Genomic DNA, 16568 nt, shown 5'->3' on the forward strand with positions numbered 1-16568 from the left:
GGGTGTCACGTAGGGAGGAGGGGTTAGGGCTAAAAATGCAAAAGTTCCTCGCAGGCCAGAGTCCTCGTACCAGTTTAAAAAAATGATGTTTGACCACTGATGGGGTTAGAGATATTAAGGTCAGGGCATTTCCAGTCAAAGGAATCGACGACAATAAAACTTCAGGGAATCTGGATGGGCTAGTGAGGAGTATTGTGACGAGATGACACAGTTACAATTCTTATCCTGGAATGTCAATGGCCTGCGTACAAGGGGGAGAAGAAGAAATATCTTTCAATATTTAAGAGACTCCCCGGCGCAGGTCATTGTCATTCAGGAGTCACATCTCAAAAATGAAACATTAGAGAATTTAAAGAAAGAAAAGTGGATAGACATCTTTTTGGGCACAGACCAAACAGCAAATATTAGGGGTGTAATATTTATTTTTAAGAAACAGGCCAATGCCCAAATAGTTGAGTTTAGGGAGGACAAGAGTGGTAGGTGGCTTTTGGCAAAGGTTCTGCTGGATGGCCTCTCATATACTCTGGTTGGGTATTAAGGCCCAAACCAGGATGACCCAGCCTACATGAATAATATTTGCGACCATCTACTAGCCTTTCACGACCCCGTAATTCGGGCTGGCGATTTTAATATTGTTCTAAATCCAAAATTGGATAAGTCTCCAAGCTCTAGAGCCTGTGCATTCTCTAAATCCAGGCAGGCACTCTCAATAATAATGCCGCAAATAGGTCTGGCAGATGTCTGGAGGGAAAGGGTGGGAGATAAGTTGGGGGTTTCTTTCCGCAACTTTAATTATAAGCATCCGTCCAGGATCGATTATGTGTTATTTAGTTATAGCCTTAATGATCTAGTAAAAGACATTTGTTATCTCCCCTCACATCTTTCCGATCACTCTGCTATAATATTCACACTAAAAACAGTTCAGCATCACACCCATATCTCCTGGTCCTTTGATCGCACTATTTTATTGGAAAAGGAAGAAATTACCTTCCTCCGATCAGAGACCAAGCACTTTCTGGAGATAAATCTAGGTTCAGCCAATATTTTGACTGTGTGGGATGCTTTAAAAGCTGTTTGGAGGGGCTGTATTACGAGCCGAGCCTCCTATAGAAGGAAAAAGTATAAAGAAAGTATTGAGAATCTGGAGGCAGAAATGAAACACATTGAGAACAACTCAGGTGTTCATATTAGCTCAGAGGAGGAGTAAAACAGATTAACTGCACTAAAATCTGAATTGGATAGCCTTTTACAGGCAAGGGTCGCTAGAAGGTGGGAAGCGAGCAAAAACTGTCAATATGAGTTTGGTGAGGCAGCTGGAAAGATTCTAGCCTGGAAAACTAAAGCCAATTAAACACAGAACTACATTAGGGAGATCAGGGTAGAAGGGGAATCAGTCCCCCGCTTCTCAAAGTTGGACATAGGTTGTGCATTTCAGGTCTTTTTTCAGGCCATCTACAAAGAGGACATCTGTGATGATCAAGCGGTGAGAGATGCCTGGCTTAATAATATTTCAATGCCAACGCTTTCCTCTAACAAAGCATGGCTCTGGTGACAGAGATTACTGCAGAAGAAATCAAGAAGGCAATGGGTCAAGTGAAGCGTGGGAAGGCGGCTGGCCCCGATGGTTTACCGGGGGAATTATATCGGGAACTCAGTGAGGAAATTACCTCCGTTTTGGCTACTCTCTTTAATAGCATTCTCTTGGAAGGAGTGCCCCCCCCCCCAAAGTCTTGGAATGATGCCACTGTAGTCTTAATACCAAAGCCAAGAAAAGATCTAAAAGAATGCGGCTCATACCGCCCAATATCGCTTCTTAATAGCGATTACAAAATCTTCGCTGGTAATATGGCTAGTAGGCTGGGGGGGTGGTTAGCTCAATAATCCACGAGGACCAAAGAGGTTTTATTAAAGGCAGAAATTTAGCAGACCTCACACAGGACCTAGTCGGGGCCATCGATATCGCCTCTACTTTTTCTCAACCCGTTGACCGTTTTGACCCTGGACGCAGCCAAGAACTTTGATAGGGTGAATTGGGCCTATCTGGCCGCGGTCTTGAAAAAATGTAACCTACCTGATAGCTTCTGTCGCATGATACCTCTACTGTATAAAGCTCCAACTGCTAGGCTATCTGTTAACAACTCTTTGACAGAGCCTTTTAGTATCACAAAGGGGAACGAGGCAGGGCTGCCCGCTCTCCCCTCTTCTCTTTAATCTTTACATTGAGCCGTTCGCTCAGACTCTTAGAGAGGAGGTTGATATTTTACCTTTTAGTTTTGGAGGGTGGGAAAAGCGGGTAGCATTATATGCTGACGATATTCTTATAATGACATCGTACCTGGATACTGCTTTTCCAATGGTAATTATGCAGGCAGAGGAGTTTGGCAAGTTTTCCGGTTATGAAATAAATGCAAACAAAATGGAAATCATGGCTTGGAATATCAATAATACTCATCTTGACGTTGTTTCTTCCATGCGATATCTGGAAATTAGAATTAGCCAAGACGTCAGCAATATTGCTGCCCAGAACCTAGAACGAGTACATAAGGAATGTCAAAAACAACTAAAGGCATGGGCTCACCTCCCCGTCTCCATTTTGGGGAGGACTAATTTAATTAAGATGTCTATCCTGCCTAAATATACTTTTCTGTTTAATTCCATCCCCCTGGCTTTTGATACTATCCAAATAGATAACTGTTAACGTGAGTTAAATTCCTTTGTTTGGAAATACGGGGCTACTAGACTGGCCTCGAAGAAGCTGAGGAGAAGGAGGGAAAAAGGGGGATTAACATTACCAGACCTGCAGTACTACGCATGGGCGTTCCAGCTATCTTTTTCTAGAATGCTCTTAAAAACACCTTCAGTCTCTTCTAGGGGTGAGATGTTTCGAGCCATGTTAGAGGAAGCTGATCTCCCACTGGATGGCTTCCTCTTTAAGTTTTGAGATCAGAAATTTAAAAAAAAAAAGTACAATTAAAAATTCTCCAATCATTGACCAGAAGCTGGGTTAAGTTAAGAAAGCGCATAGGGCTTAGTTACTTTTCTAATCTAGCACCTATGTGGGACTCGCCAGGTACTCCACCGTGCCTTAAAGACAGACTGACTAGTTCGATAAAGGAGGCTGAAATGTTGTATTGGGGAGATTTGCTGGCAAGTGGCTCAATGCTAACATGGGAGGATTTGCGAGAGAGAGTAGGGCCAAATCTCTCGAGATTCAAACATATGCAGCTTACTAGCTGGGCTCAGGCGCTGAGTAGGAAGGGGGTTCCTTTGGGCATTTCTAGCAATTTGGTAAATCAATTAATGACAAGATCAGGGGGTGGAAAGGAGGTCTCCTGTTGGTACTGGGCAATCCTGGAAGAGATAGACGGAGACTTTAATCTTGCCGGGGAGCTATGGGGAGGACTGTGAACAGATGTGGCTGGATTCTCTTAGTTTATTGTATAAGACTGTCAAGCCAGCATGGTTGAGGCGAAACCACCTTTTCACGTTACACCGTGCATACTTTTCCCCCCAAAAGCTGGCAAAGTTTTGTCCCGGGAAAAAATGCAATAAATGTGACTTATTAGAGGCATCAGATGTGCACATGTTTAAGGATTGTCCTGCTATTAGCCAGTTCTGGGAGGAAGTGAAGGATGCCCTGAACTCTATACTTAACACTACACTGAGTATTACTCTCCCTTTAATCATCTTTGAGATTGATGAAAAAATTTCCGGGCAGGCCAGATCTTTCCTCTTTTTTTTTTTTTAAAAGAAGGAGAAATGCTTCATTTCTCCTCATTTTTGCTGTTTCTATGTGTGCTTCATTGTGCAGCACACATAGAAACAGCAAAAGGCCATTGGTTGTTTATGTGCAGGAAGGTGTTCCTTCCTGCACATAAATAATCAATTTTAAAAAAATTACGTTTTGTAACTTCAATGTGTGCAGCATTATGCAGCACACATAGAAGTTACATAACACCATTTAAAGATTGTTTATGTGCAGGAAGGGACAACTTACTGCACATAAACAATCTTCCCCTACAACGCAGGCACCCTTGCACGATGGTGCAAGGGTGTCTGCATTGGCGCTAGGCAGCTAAAATTAGCGCCCGCCCTAGGGGAAACGCAGGGCTGCACCCTATCCTTATACATTGCAGTCCTGTGTTTTGGAAGTGGCTGAGCGCGGCTTTAAGCCAAGGTGGCTAACGCCGCGCTGCGCCACTTCCTAGTAAATGTGCCCCTGAAATTCTAAACATGGTACTACCTCAATAGACCACCTGCTTCCACTGCGGTTGCAGTTCTATTCATGCACAACACTAAAAAAACCATTCTAATAATGGGGGAGGGATGAAACCCTTAAATGTCTTTAATACAAATTGTATTTTTAGTATACCAAGCTCACTTGTTCATTTTAAAGGATAATGACTGATATGCCTAACCTAAAAATATTTTTCTTTCTAACTAATAGGGGAACGTTAAACATCTGTTAAACTGTATACGACGTTCCATGTTATTCTTTTCCTTGCCTAATAGTTGTACATGCTTTATCTATTGGTGCAACGGTTTTAATTAACTACGCACTTTAGAAATTAAACTGAACCTGGGTATAGTTGCAGTTTATCAGGGGCAACCTTCTCCCTACCATTTCTCCATAGCAGATGCCCAATCACAAGAAAGTTTGCAAAATTACATAAGAGTCTGTTTAGGATTGACATTTTGACTAACAGAAGCCTACCAATGACAGAATTAAAGTTTGTTGAAAACAAATAATGAATTGCATATCTGCCCCCAAAGTTCTATGCAAATTAATAATAAGCAAATAATTATCTCCATGATATATGCACACATCCAGATATTTAAACATACCAGTGTTCCATTCTAACCTACATTCGTTGGGAGTGCTTTGAAAAAGTAAGATTTCTCGCAGTTAACAATCACGTCATCCATCTAGGGCACTTAACTCATCAACCATACCCACAAGGGATGCAAGATGAATGATTACATTTCCTACACATAAAAGCACATCACCAATGTAGAGGGATATTGAGTATCAGATATGATGCAAAAATATTCCTCTCTGGGGTTTCGTAATATGTTTTCTACACGCCGATGATATAATGGCTATAGCAAATAAAATTAGTGACTTTGGGCAGTCCAATTTTGCTTCTCATTCTACCGGATACTGTCTTAGAATCACTTGGTCAGTTTCCACATGAGCTATAAGAGATGCATATACAAGTGTAACTCAAGGCAACATCTCAGGATCAAAATGTAATCTTCGTAGGACCACCCGGACGTGGTCCAATTAATAAACAGACAATTTTGATACAGACAATTACGTTTAGGGGAAGTGTTTCGAACAGACACAAACCCATTTTATGGGGCAGCAACCTCAGAATCCGATCGGTGAGGAGTTTTATGAATGTATTTATTTATTTATTTAGTGTTGTATTTATATAGCGTGGGCCTCACCACGGGCCACATTTATGAGGCTATGCGTCACTTTTACGCCGCTGGTGAGTCACTTTTTGTGACGCACCAGTGGCGTAAAAAATGCGCCTTGTTGCGCCATATTTCCAAAGTGACGCATCTAGGTAGATGCGTCACTTTGTAAACCCCTGCGCCACATTATACCTGCGCCAGGTATAATGTATACAAGGGGGGCGTATTGACGCAAGAAAGGGTCGTAGAAGTGACTCAGTGAAATCTATGTGATTTCACTGCGCCACTTCTAGGACACAAATACGTAAATTTATTACGCCTGCCTCACAGCAGGCGTAAGACTGACGCAGGCCCTTTCACATGGGGCTTGCCCCATGTGAAAGGATACATTGCTGGAGTTGCGTCACTTTTGTGACACACTCCAGCAATGCATCACTTTTGCGCCATACAGATACGTCAGAAATACTGACGTATCTGTAACTCCTTGCACGATGATGCGTCATACTGTAAATATGACGCATCATTGGTGTTGCAAGGAGGGCGCAGTGAAAAGTGACGCATCACTGTTTTCACGCAGCGATGCGTCACTTTTCATAAATGAGGCTCCACGTGATAAGCAGAGCACTTCACATAAACAACAGATTACCTAGAACTAGCTAATACATTATCGAGTTACAGTCTATAGGCATAATAACGACTAGATAAAAGCAAACCTGCAACAGTGAGGTAAAGTGACAGGAAAGGTAAGGGGGCAAAAGAGGCCTGGGGTGGAATCAAAACTACACGGGCTTGGAATTTGGTTACAGCAGCACGAGGGAGGGAGCGCAGGCGGTGGGCTTAGCAGAAACCATTTGGTCCACTGCACATAATTCTTTTTTAATAAAAATGAACAGCATCAATAAAATCAGTCAACAAAAAAAGGTAGCATCTAATACTTACTTTGAGTTCAACAGCTGAGATAAAGCCACTGCTGTCTGCGTCATATTTCCTCCAGATCTGTAAAACAATATGCACAAATAAATGAAGACAGTTTCCATTTGCCAACATCCATGAACCCACCAGCATAAACTGATTTTTCATTTTCCGTATCTTTTTTCGCTAGAGAAGCTTTCTTAGTGTGGAGGAGCAGGTCTGGTGCACTATATTGTCCCCAGTCACTAAAATGGACCCACGTCAAAGAAGTAAGTATTGGGAAAAAGTAGAATAACTGGAATAATGACAATATAAGGTCAAAAAGCGCTGCAATTTCACCCGGGTTATGAAGAATTATTTGTATGGTATCTAGAATGAGACCAGCATGACCAATGGCTTCTAAACAGCTGTATAATTTAGATATGTTGCCTGGCTTTATTCTCTCTTGAAATTCGAGCTAGAATTGAAACTCTGCACCAGCTTGGGTCTGTAGTTCTCTCTTGTGATTGTTTAGGTGCGTGATAGGAGCTGTGTAGGGATATGGTGTTATTCGTTCCTGTTTTCCTCTCTGGACAATATAGATGCTCTTAATATTAATCTCCATTTATCTATATGAAACAAACTTTCTTCAATGTAGAGCCCTTGTAAGAAGTTTGGCTATATAGAATCAATCCCATATTTATCAGTTCCCGCGCTGGCAGAGCTTGAGGTCCTTCAAAAATCCCTCCACGCACTAGCATATGTGGGAGTTTGGAGAGGCTTCTTCTCCACTTAGAACATCTAGCAATTAGAATACTTTACAGGAGTTACTTGAAGGAGCAAACGGATACTACCTTTACACTTCATCCAGATCAGGCTTCAAGTAACAGAGTCCACAAGCCACAACTTTCATACTTTACCCGGTTTTAAATCCCGTCATATGAATCCTACTTATCCAAGGTACATCATACGCATTTGTCTCAAAGTCAACAAGAAGAAATGGATTCATAACTCAGATCTTGCCTGTCTAGTGGTATGTACTATACCAATCTTTTACTTTTCTCACTGAACGAACTTGCTAACTTTGCTATATGTTGAAATAAGGAAAGTAGCATTTTGGTTTCAATGACGAAGAAGAATTTCCTTCAGACATTTTTGGGGTATAGGAGTTGCAATTCCTGAAAGAAATATAATATACTATCACAGATGATTTTGGAAGTAAACAGGCATGCTCTGAGAAATTCTTTCCGATAGCAGACATATGCTGAACAAAGTTAAGAGGAAGGCAATGTGCTGTGGACTCTAGCTTCAAGATCTTCAAGATCCCTGGCGTAGACCTGAAATAAGTTGCTTCAAGCATTAGCCCCAGGAGAATGCACTAAGAATTTTGTCTTGAAGCCTGAAGTTTAAAGCAATGAGCTGACTTACTGACTTTAGACAAGTCATTAGAAAAGGCCTTAGACAAGATGGAGGCTATGGAAATACAAAGGGGTCCACAACTTTTATCTTTGATTTTCCATAAACAAACCAGCATTTTCAATACCTTTTTTATCACCATCATTTAAGTAATGATTGAAGAAGATAAAGATTTCTGAGATTGATTTAGAAAGTCCTACTAAGTGGTTCAGCTTGTTTTATCGCTTCCCCTCCTTTCTCGTAGCACTCCAGTATGAAATAGAGGCATCACCCTCCATTTCTTTCCGATTTGGAAGATTTGGCAATGGGAGCATTCACCACTAGTACAGTGAGATTTTGAAGCTAGCATCCAAAGTACGAAAGTTTGCCTTCTGCCTTTCAGGAGGTAATTTCAAATGTAAATGTGAGGCAGAGATAAAAGGTTGCAAATTTTATTAGGAAATAAATCGATTCCAAAATATTAACAGGTCACAATTTTGAGACCACAATATTGAAGAACAAAATATCGAACAGGTAAATGCACATCAATATTTCGGATTTGATTTTCCCAGTCTTAAACCAGGGTGCATAGTGCATGTTTCATTCGATCATCAGCCATTCACTGATTTGCATACCTTTCTGCATGCCCATTCTGAAGGTTGCACCATCGCATCAACAGGATGTCACACATGGAGCACACACATTAGAGACATGTGGAGCCACAGCAGGTAGGTAAGTACCACTGGAATTCACCAAACTATGACTGTGAATTTTATGAGCATTAACATTGCACACAGTATAATATGCTTGTATTTACATTTCATATGGTGGTGAAATAAAGCAAAACTAGCAAAAACAGAGGAAGGGAAAACACTTAAGGGTATATCATCTAACTGCATTTGTTAGTCCAGGCATCCTTGGTGTGGTTTACTCCCTAACTTTTTGCCTTAAAGACTGTAGCCTCCTGTTTTGCTGACTTCATTTTTGCTTACCTTAGGACTCTGCACATGCTACGACTGCTAACTTGTACTAACATGCTTGTGCTTGCTCCTTAAAACATGGTAGAGTTATCATGTACCCAATTGCCATATTTAAATACTCTTAAGTCCCTAGTAAGGTGGCATTTCCTGTGCCCAGGGCCTGTAAATTGAATACTACTAGTGGGTCTGCAGCACTGATTGTGCCACCCACCTAAGTACACTTTAAAGATCTGTCAGGAATGCCATTGCATTGACCTGGCAAATAAACCTTTTGACAGGCCAAAACCTTCTTTTTTTAATACATATATGTCACCCCTAGGGTAGGCCCTGGACAGCCAGAGGGCAGGAAGGAATGTATTTAAAAAGTAGGACATTTACTTTTAAGTTTTACATGTCTTGGTAATGAAAAATCTTAAATTAATGTTTCATTTCTGTGAGACATATATCCCCCAGAGGACAGCATTGGAGGTGCCTTATTACACTTAATAATATGTAATTTCCAAACAGGAGGAGGTACTAAGTTCATGGTTGGTGTCTATGGAATTTTAATGAAAAATCCTACCTTATGGTGAAGTCGGATTTTAAGTTACAATTTTGAAAATGCCACTTGAAGAAAGTTGACAATCAATGAAGAAAAAGTTATAATATGCACTCCATTTCTTAAGGTTAACCACATATTCAAAGATGGTGAAAGGAAAATGTTTGCGCGGAACTTGTCATGTGCTCTGTCCCAGTTAGCACACAAATGTGATAGCCATGAAGTCAGGAGGATTGTCACGCCCCCTAGACAAGATGCACTGTGATGCATAAGAGTTGTAGAACTCAACAGACAGGAATCCAGATTTTTAAACTTAATCTCAATATTTTATCCACTTTCTCCATGTTTTTATCATTCATAGTATGAACAGCATAACTCCATGCTTTACATGACAGGGATTGGCATAGGTGAGCAAGTTGCCTTGGCCCACCATATTTAACCTGGAGCGGGGCAGTCGGCGCTCAATGACAATTCTGTGAATCTGTCATTGGAAAGGAGAGGTCAGCACTCGCACACCCGGTCAACACTGTCATGCTGTACACGACACTGCAACAACAGCCGATCACACTCTAGTGCGGGGAAGACAATTGGGAGGATTCCCCAGAGAGGGACGTGGAGCCCTCGTGGGTGGAGCTGCTGGCTGCCATACATGGCTCTAGGACAGCACGTGAGTCAAAAATTGAGACTGTCTCCATTGACGTCAATCAACTGCACGCTGATTAGAGGAAGGTGGTGGACAAGGTCTCAACTGCCAAAGGTAACATAGAGACATTGCCCAGAGAGGTTGCCACACTTAAACACCAGATGTACTGTTGTCTACAGTCTTTGGTGAGCTCGAATGCCAGATGGAGGATGCAGTAGGTCGCTCTCAACGCAGTAAGGTTTGCGTGCTTGGGTTCCTTGAGAGGGTGGAAGGGACCTCAGCAGAGGACATCCTGGAGAGTTGGATGCAGAGGGAGCTGTGCCTGCTTGGTCTATTTGACTAAGTGATGGAATGGGCTCCCAGGGCACTGGTACCCCTCCCATGGCTGGGGGACCCACTGAGGGTTATCATCACCAAGTTTCTAAACTATTGTAACAGGAATTGCATTCTTCGTGCCTTCTGTCAACAGGTGGTGCTCTTGTTTGAGAAGTGCAGAATTGCTGTCTACCCAGAACAGGAGCAAGGTAAATCCTTCTTGAATGTGAAACAGAAACTGTGAGTGCTGCAGTTGAAGTACATGCTCCAGTACCCCTTGAGGCTGAAAGTCATCTCGCAGGGGAAGGCACTCATTGTCGACCTTCGAGGAGGTTTGGGAGTGGGAGTGGCTGGAGCTCTGGGACAAGACCGCAGTTCTCCACCCTAGTGATGGCATGCAGGGGAACTCAGAGTCCAGGCCTCGCTCGGGCCCCAGATGTGACCACGCCAGAGTGGGCAATGTGGATGCTTACTCTGTGGGCTCCCAGCGAGTGACAATCCTGCAGGATGGCACCATGCAGATGCAGGACGAGGGAGGCCCAGAGGTGGATTTGGGTGACTGATCTCCTCCCCCTGTGAATGAAGCAGACTGGATTCCATTCAAGGACTCAGGCGACATAAGCAGTGATGTGTGGCTGGTTGGCATGCTGGGAGTGTTGACCTATCCCTGTTAGATGGGTGGGATGGTCTGAAGGTCCTGGCACATACAATTGGCCGGCATCCATAGTCGCTTTCTTGTGCTATGTTTGTCCTTGGGAGGGGTCTAATTAGTACTGCATGTATCAATTTTAAAATCTTTTAAAGTTTCAATCCTGAATGTTTGCATTGATGTATTTGAGTGCACTCTGAAGTTGTTACATTTGACTTGTGCTCGGCACTTTTTGGTTACTTTTGCAGGTTGAACTTGAAACCGAAACCATTGCTGAGTTTAGAAGTCGCTGATCAATAGTTGTTTTACTCTTCACCTTCTCTTGTGTTGGGGGGCAATTCTGCTTGTGGGGGGGTGATTTTAATATTTGGCACTTGCACGTTATAGTGCTGCGATCGGAATAGGCGTAGAGACTTCCCTGTGTCATAGAGAGCTGCCATTTTGAGGGGAGCAGACACTCTGGTGGGAGATGTTCCTTAAGTATTCAAGCAGAGCTGGTGCATGGACGGGCCGCTGGCACAGCAAAGGCAAGCCCGTTTGTGCTGATCATGCTCAGCGCCAGCCAAGACTGCCTATTTTTTACCATCCCTTTGGCAGCGTCTGGTCTAGTCTACTCTGTAGCTTCATTCACTGCACAGAGGCAGCCACTGTGATGGGAGGGGCAGTCTGGTAGGTAGCCTGTCTCCAGGCTGCGCCCTACCAATGTGCACTGGGATGGAGATTTGCGCTCAGAGTCAAACGCCTCCTGTAAAATGCCTGATAGAGAACTTGTGGTTGACACACTATACATTTTAGAACTGCTCACTTAATAAAAATAAATATTATAAAAGGTAGAATTATGGTTTTTAGGTCTCGGGATATAGGGTTAGGAAAAATATTCATTGTTTTTTAGGGAAAAAAAACCTTGGTGTTGTGAGCTAGTATCTGGGAAGAATCTTCTCGAGCAAGTGCGCAAGCAGTGATCACATTGACCAATGCAGAAGTAAAGCTATATCCCAGGCCTCTGCACTTGGTAGGCTATACAGATGTTGTGAACAAAGACACTTTGCACATGTTTTCTATGTTTATCAAATCAAAATCCCGTCAGCATTAAGTAATGCATGAAAATCGGTTGATGCACCGCAGTGGGACCTATTTGAGAAGGTGGAAGGGTGCATTTGGCACCAAATCTGTAATTTGAACTGTGCAGTCAGCATAGTAGCCCTTCGGCTTGAATTTGGGCTTCTCTCAACTTACGTGTTTGCAATGGCAGCATGTTTACGGTGGGGTAATCATTTATTGGGATATGAAGTTCTATTCAAGCTGCACTAAGACATTAATTTTTTTTTGTTTGAATGGGAAAAGCATTGTTTTTAGAAACTATAGGCAAGCATTAGACTTATTTGAAATCGGGCGCAATGGTGTATGCCCTAACCCAAAATCAAAACAATAATTTACGAAGTCATTCACAAGAGAAATGTTACTTTGTGTTCAGGGCACTCTAGAAACAACATAATAGTGGAGAGTAGTATGTATACATTTTTTAAAATCTTTTTTAAACAATTTTTCAATATTTTTTAGAGTTATTGATAGTGCCGTGCTTAGTTCCGGTATGTTAAACATGGTCCCTGATGGGTAGCATATTTTGCACATTATAAACTAGAACTCAGGGCAAGATATAAATTATGTTATTATTTGTCGACCCTCCCACTACATGTTTAGCTCTGGTAGGTCAAATATGGTCCCTGGTAGGTAGCATATCTTGCACATTATAAATTGAAACTTAGGGTACCTGAAGTGCATTTAGGAAGCTGTTAGAACATTAAATGGGTTAAAGTATTACGCAGATTTTGCACTATATTATAACAGATTGTGTAAAGGTTTCTACATATGCGCACTTTATACATTATGTATTGTGATTTTATGAGCTAATTTTTGCTTTATCTTAAATACTGATTTTAAATTTCAAATTGCATAATGAGATTATAATTGCTTTGTCCCTGAATGTATTTTTTTCTGTTATTAACACAGTATGATATGATATATTGGAAATTTCTTATTTTTTGTATATTTTATGTGAAACTCATTGGAGTTTCGAATTACAAATAAAACATTAAATTGAATGGAACTTCTCAGTGATCAACAACTTGACATCTTGTTCCTCAGCGACACCTGGTTATCTAAGAACCAGGCACCTGGTATTGCAACAGCAATTCCAAAAGTTTATAGGATACTCCACTGGGACCGGGTGAGCAGGAGAGGGGGAGCAGCTGTGATTGTCTTCAAACAATCCCATAGGTGTCCATCACTTGAGGTCACAGAGCTCAAGGGGGCAGAGTCCCTCCACTTCTGTCTCACATTTTCTGCAAAAAAGACACTAGTTGGGATCTTAATTTATCGGCCTCCCAGTTATGCGGCTGAATTTCTAACTTCTTTAGATGGGAACTTTTCTAGGTGCCTTCTGAAATTCTCCAGATTTAAAGTATAAGATGATCTGAATCTCCATTCAGTCACTAGATCAGATCCTCATGGTCAATTACTCCTGGATAATATGTCCTATTGGTACTTAAATCAACTAGTAAATCAACCCTCCTACTCAGCAGGTCACATCCTGGACCCAATCTTTTCTAATGACCAGATCACTGTGTCTGACATTGTTATAAATGACTGGTCTGACCATGCTCCTATTTACTTTTCATGGAGGGTGGATCAGGGACCAAAAAGCAGAAGAAAAATTCCATCACTCTCTCACAGAAAGTGGGCAAAACGTCCAAGTGAAATGATAGCAGACACACTGGGATCCACAATCCCAACATTTTGTGGGGACACTGAAGTTGATTCTCAGACAGTTACTGACTGCTCTTACAGATGGCAAATTTTGTGTCTCCAATGATGGAACTTCCTAGTTCAACCAAGAGCAGAAGCGCATGTGGTCCGTGGTTCCATGATCAACTCTGAAGCCAGTGCAAGCAGTAGAAAAAAATTGGGAAGAGGCATGAGAAACAGTTATTTGCCGGAGGATAAGGAACTCCACAAAAGCACATTGAGAGCTTATCATCAAGCTATAAATAGTGCTTCAGTGGATCTCTTTGCAAGGCAGTGAGCAGACTACAGATGTAGATCTAAAGATGTTTTTAGAATCATGAATACATTCACGCATTCAGAGGCAAAAGAGGAAAGAGAGAGGTTGTTGGACTTGGCCCTTTTGGCAGGTTCACCCCGAAACTTTTTGCATTTGCCTAGCTTGTTTCTGTAACCTGGTGTTGGTGATTTTAGGCCTCTGCGCACTTTTTCACTGTGGTCCAGTGTAAATTGCGTGCGCTCTCTGTGTATGTGTGGTGAGACTGGCCTGCCCTCCCATAGGAATGCATGGGGAATATGTGTGTCCATGGTAGTCCCTGATGTGTGGGGAGTGGAGGGTCGAGTTTGGTATGTGAGAACTCGTGTGATTAAATGCTGTGCGATGGTGTGTGTGGATTTATTGTGTCTAGTGTGGAAGTGCCACTTGTAGAAGTTGGCATGTCTGTGCAGTGAATGTGAATTGGCGGTCTGGCTTGTGATTGGCTGGAGCTGGCTGGTGTGCCTGGCTCCAGGAGTCAGGATGGGTCTGCCCCGGTGGTGAATGGAGAGATCTGCATGTTGATAGGAGGGAGGAGTGCACTTGGGACCTGAATAGGGCTGGGCCTTCCCTCCACAATGCTGGCTCCACCCCATGTGGTGCGTCTGATGTCCCTAGACTGGCCAGTGAAAGGGAGAGAGGGGCTGAGCAAAACAAAGTGCTCAGTAGTTCCCCTGAACCGGAACCGGATGTAGCTGGTTCTCCCATTGCCTGCACCATGTTGCCAAAGGGATTTTGTGTATAAAAAGGGGCTGTGACCCCATGAAAACTGTTCTTGTTCCTGTTCTTGTTCCTGACTTGAATCTGCTAGGGGCGTGCTGCTGCTGGGGCCCAGGGGAAGGCTTGCCTCCCTGGGCCCAGCCCCTGGATGCCCAGCTCCTGGATACCTGATGGACTTTACTTTACTCCTCAAATGCTCCTCAAATGCTCCAGGACCTTGGGGACCTTTTGCTGCTGTTTTACTTTGCGGGAGCGCCTAGGGAGCGCTGTATTTGGAAATGCCCCAAGGAAGGAGGAATGCGTAGGGCATGGCAGCATTGTGCCTGATGAGGAAAGGGAATCCCCAGCGAGGGATCCCCCTGTAATACTGCCCAGAGCGGGTGCCCACCAAGCATTGATGCCACTGCGAGCGGGTGCCACCCCGCTTATTTAATTATTATTATGGGTGCCCACCCCGTTTTGATATGCTCTAAAGCGGGTGCCCACCCCGCTGTTTATTTTTAATTTCGAGGGAGCCTACCCCTCTTGCCGCCGAGAAAATCACCGCCGCGGCCCACAGGAAGTCAGGCATCTTTTACCCGGGACGTGGGCGGGGCCTGCAGTTCAAAAGGAAGTCCTGCCCGCCATCTGAAGCCGCCCGGGTGAAGCAAGGAGACGTCTGTGGCCAGGAGGGGCTCCCATGAGCTGGGAGCCCGGCGCTGCCCCCAGAAGGCCGTCGACGATGAGAGGCGGCCCCAAAAGAGAGGTGAGCTTCCCCCGAGTCCCGTCGGCGGAGGGAGCAGAAGAGCTCGTCAGTGGGACTTCGCCCCACGACAGCAGACCGGTGAGTGCAGGCTCCGTGAGGGAGAAGGGTTGGTGCCGGAGAGAGGCACAGTGTTCCCAGTGTGTCGAGCGGCCCGACTGGTCAGCGGGCCGCTCCAACAAGAGGCACCTTTTGCTTCATGAGTCCCTAGAGGGACACTCCAACATGAGGCACATTGATTCAGAGCCCACCAGGCTCCAACGTGTGGTGCCTAAAGCCTACGTGGCTCCCACGTCGTGTATGGCGCTTTTGTTTTGTGAATCAGAGCTCCACCAGTGCAGGGGCAGTTTCTTTGGCGTAGAGCGGCCCCGGTTGGCAGCGGGCCGCTCCTACAGGGGGGCAGCATTCCTTGGCAATTTAAAGCCCCGTGGCTCCAGCGTGCTGTGGTGGCATTTCTGTTCTAGAGCCCACGTGGCTCCCACGCACACAGGGCATGTTCTACAGGTAGAGCCTGATAGGCTCCCACGTTGTTGGTGGCGGCATTATGCCCAGAGCCCCAGAGGAGAGCCAGGAGGCATGCTGGTGCCCATGCGCAGTTCTACAGCTTCCCAGCAACTAGTGGGCAGCTGCAACGTTTAGGCTGTTCACATCCAGGTGATCTTACAGCTGCCCAGCATGTAGTGGGCAGCTGTAACAGTTAGGTTTGCGCCGGTGGCACAGCCCTGACTGGCGCTGCATTGGCAGTGCGCCCTGACATTCTGGACACAGGGCATTTGAGCCCCTTCTTGTGATGGCCAGTTGGCCAGAGGGCTGGTTTATGGATAGGGCGCAAGGCCCTAAATGTGATTTATGTGCTCTAAATATGGTGCTAGGAAATGTAACACATTTAGTATGTTTTACATACCCTGTGTTTGATATCTCTAGAGATGGTTTTACCTATGGAGGTTTGTGTTAGTGAGATTGTGCTTCACTGTGCTTTACGCCCCTAAATGTGAGTTATGCTTAGGGGGTAGGGTCTAATGTGTTTAGACTAGTGAGGAGATTGCCTACTGTATTTATACTGGTCAGGCCTAATGTGAGTTTTGCGTAATGGGCAATGCCTTTACACCTGTGATACCTCTAAATGTGTTTTCATGCTTAGGAGGTTGTTTTGCCTAGTATAGTTTATACTACTGAG

At 43.9% G+C, this 16568-nt stretch overlaps 1 protein-coding gene across 1 annotated transcript in view; it reads right to left on the bottom strand.

Annotated features, from left to right (window-relative positions):
* SCGN (secretagogin, EF-hand calcium binding protein) overlaps window positions 1–16568 on the bottom strand; it is a 504919-nt gene that overhangs the window by 207029 nt on the left and 281322 nt on the right. Inside the window, exon 5 of the mRNA XM_078685785.1 lies at window positions 6361–6417. Coding sequence (XP_078541911.1) covers window positions 6361–6417 — 57 coding nt within the window. The remainder of the gene's footprint in view (window positions 1–6360; window positions 6418–16568) is intronic.

Source organism: Lissotriton helveticus, chromosome 4_1, assembly GCF_964261635.1.
Source record: "Lissotriton helveticus chromosome 4_1, aLisHel1.1, whole genome shotgun sequence".
Taxonomy (NCBI): domain Eukaryota; kingdom Metazoa; phylum Chordata; class Amphibia; order Caudata; family Salamandridae; genus Lissotriton; species Lissotriton helveticus.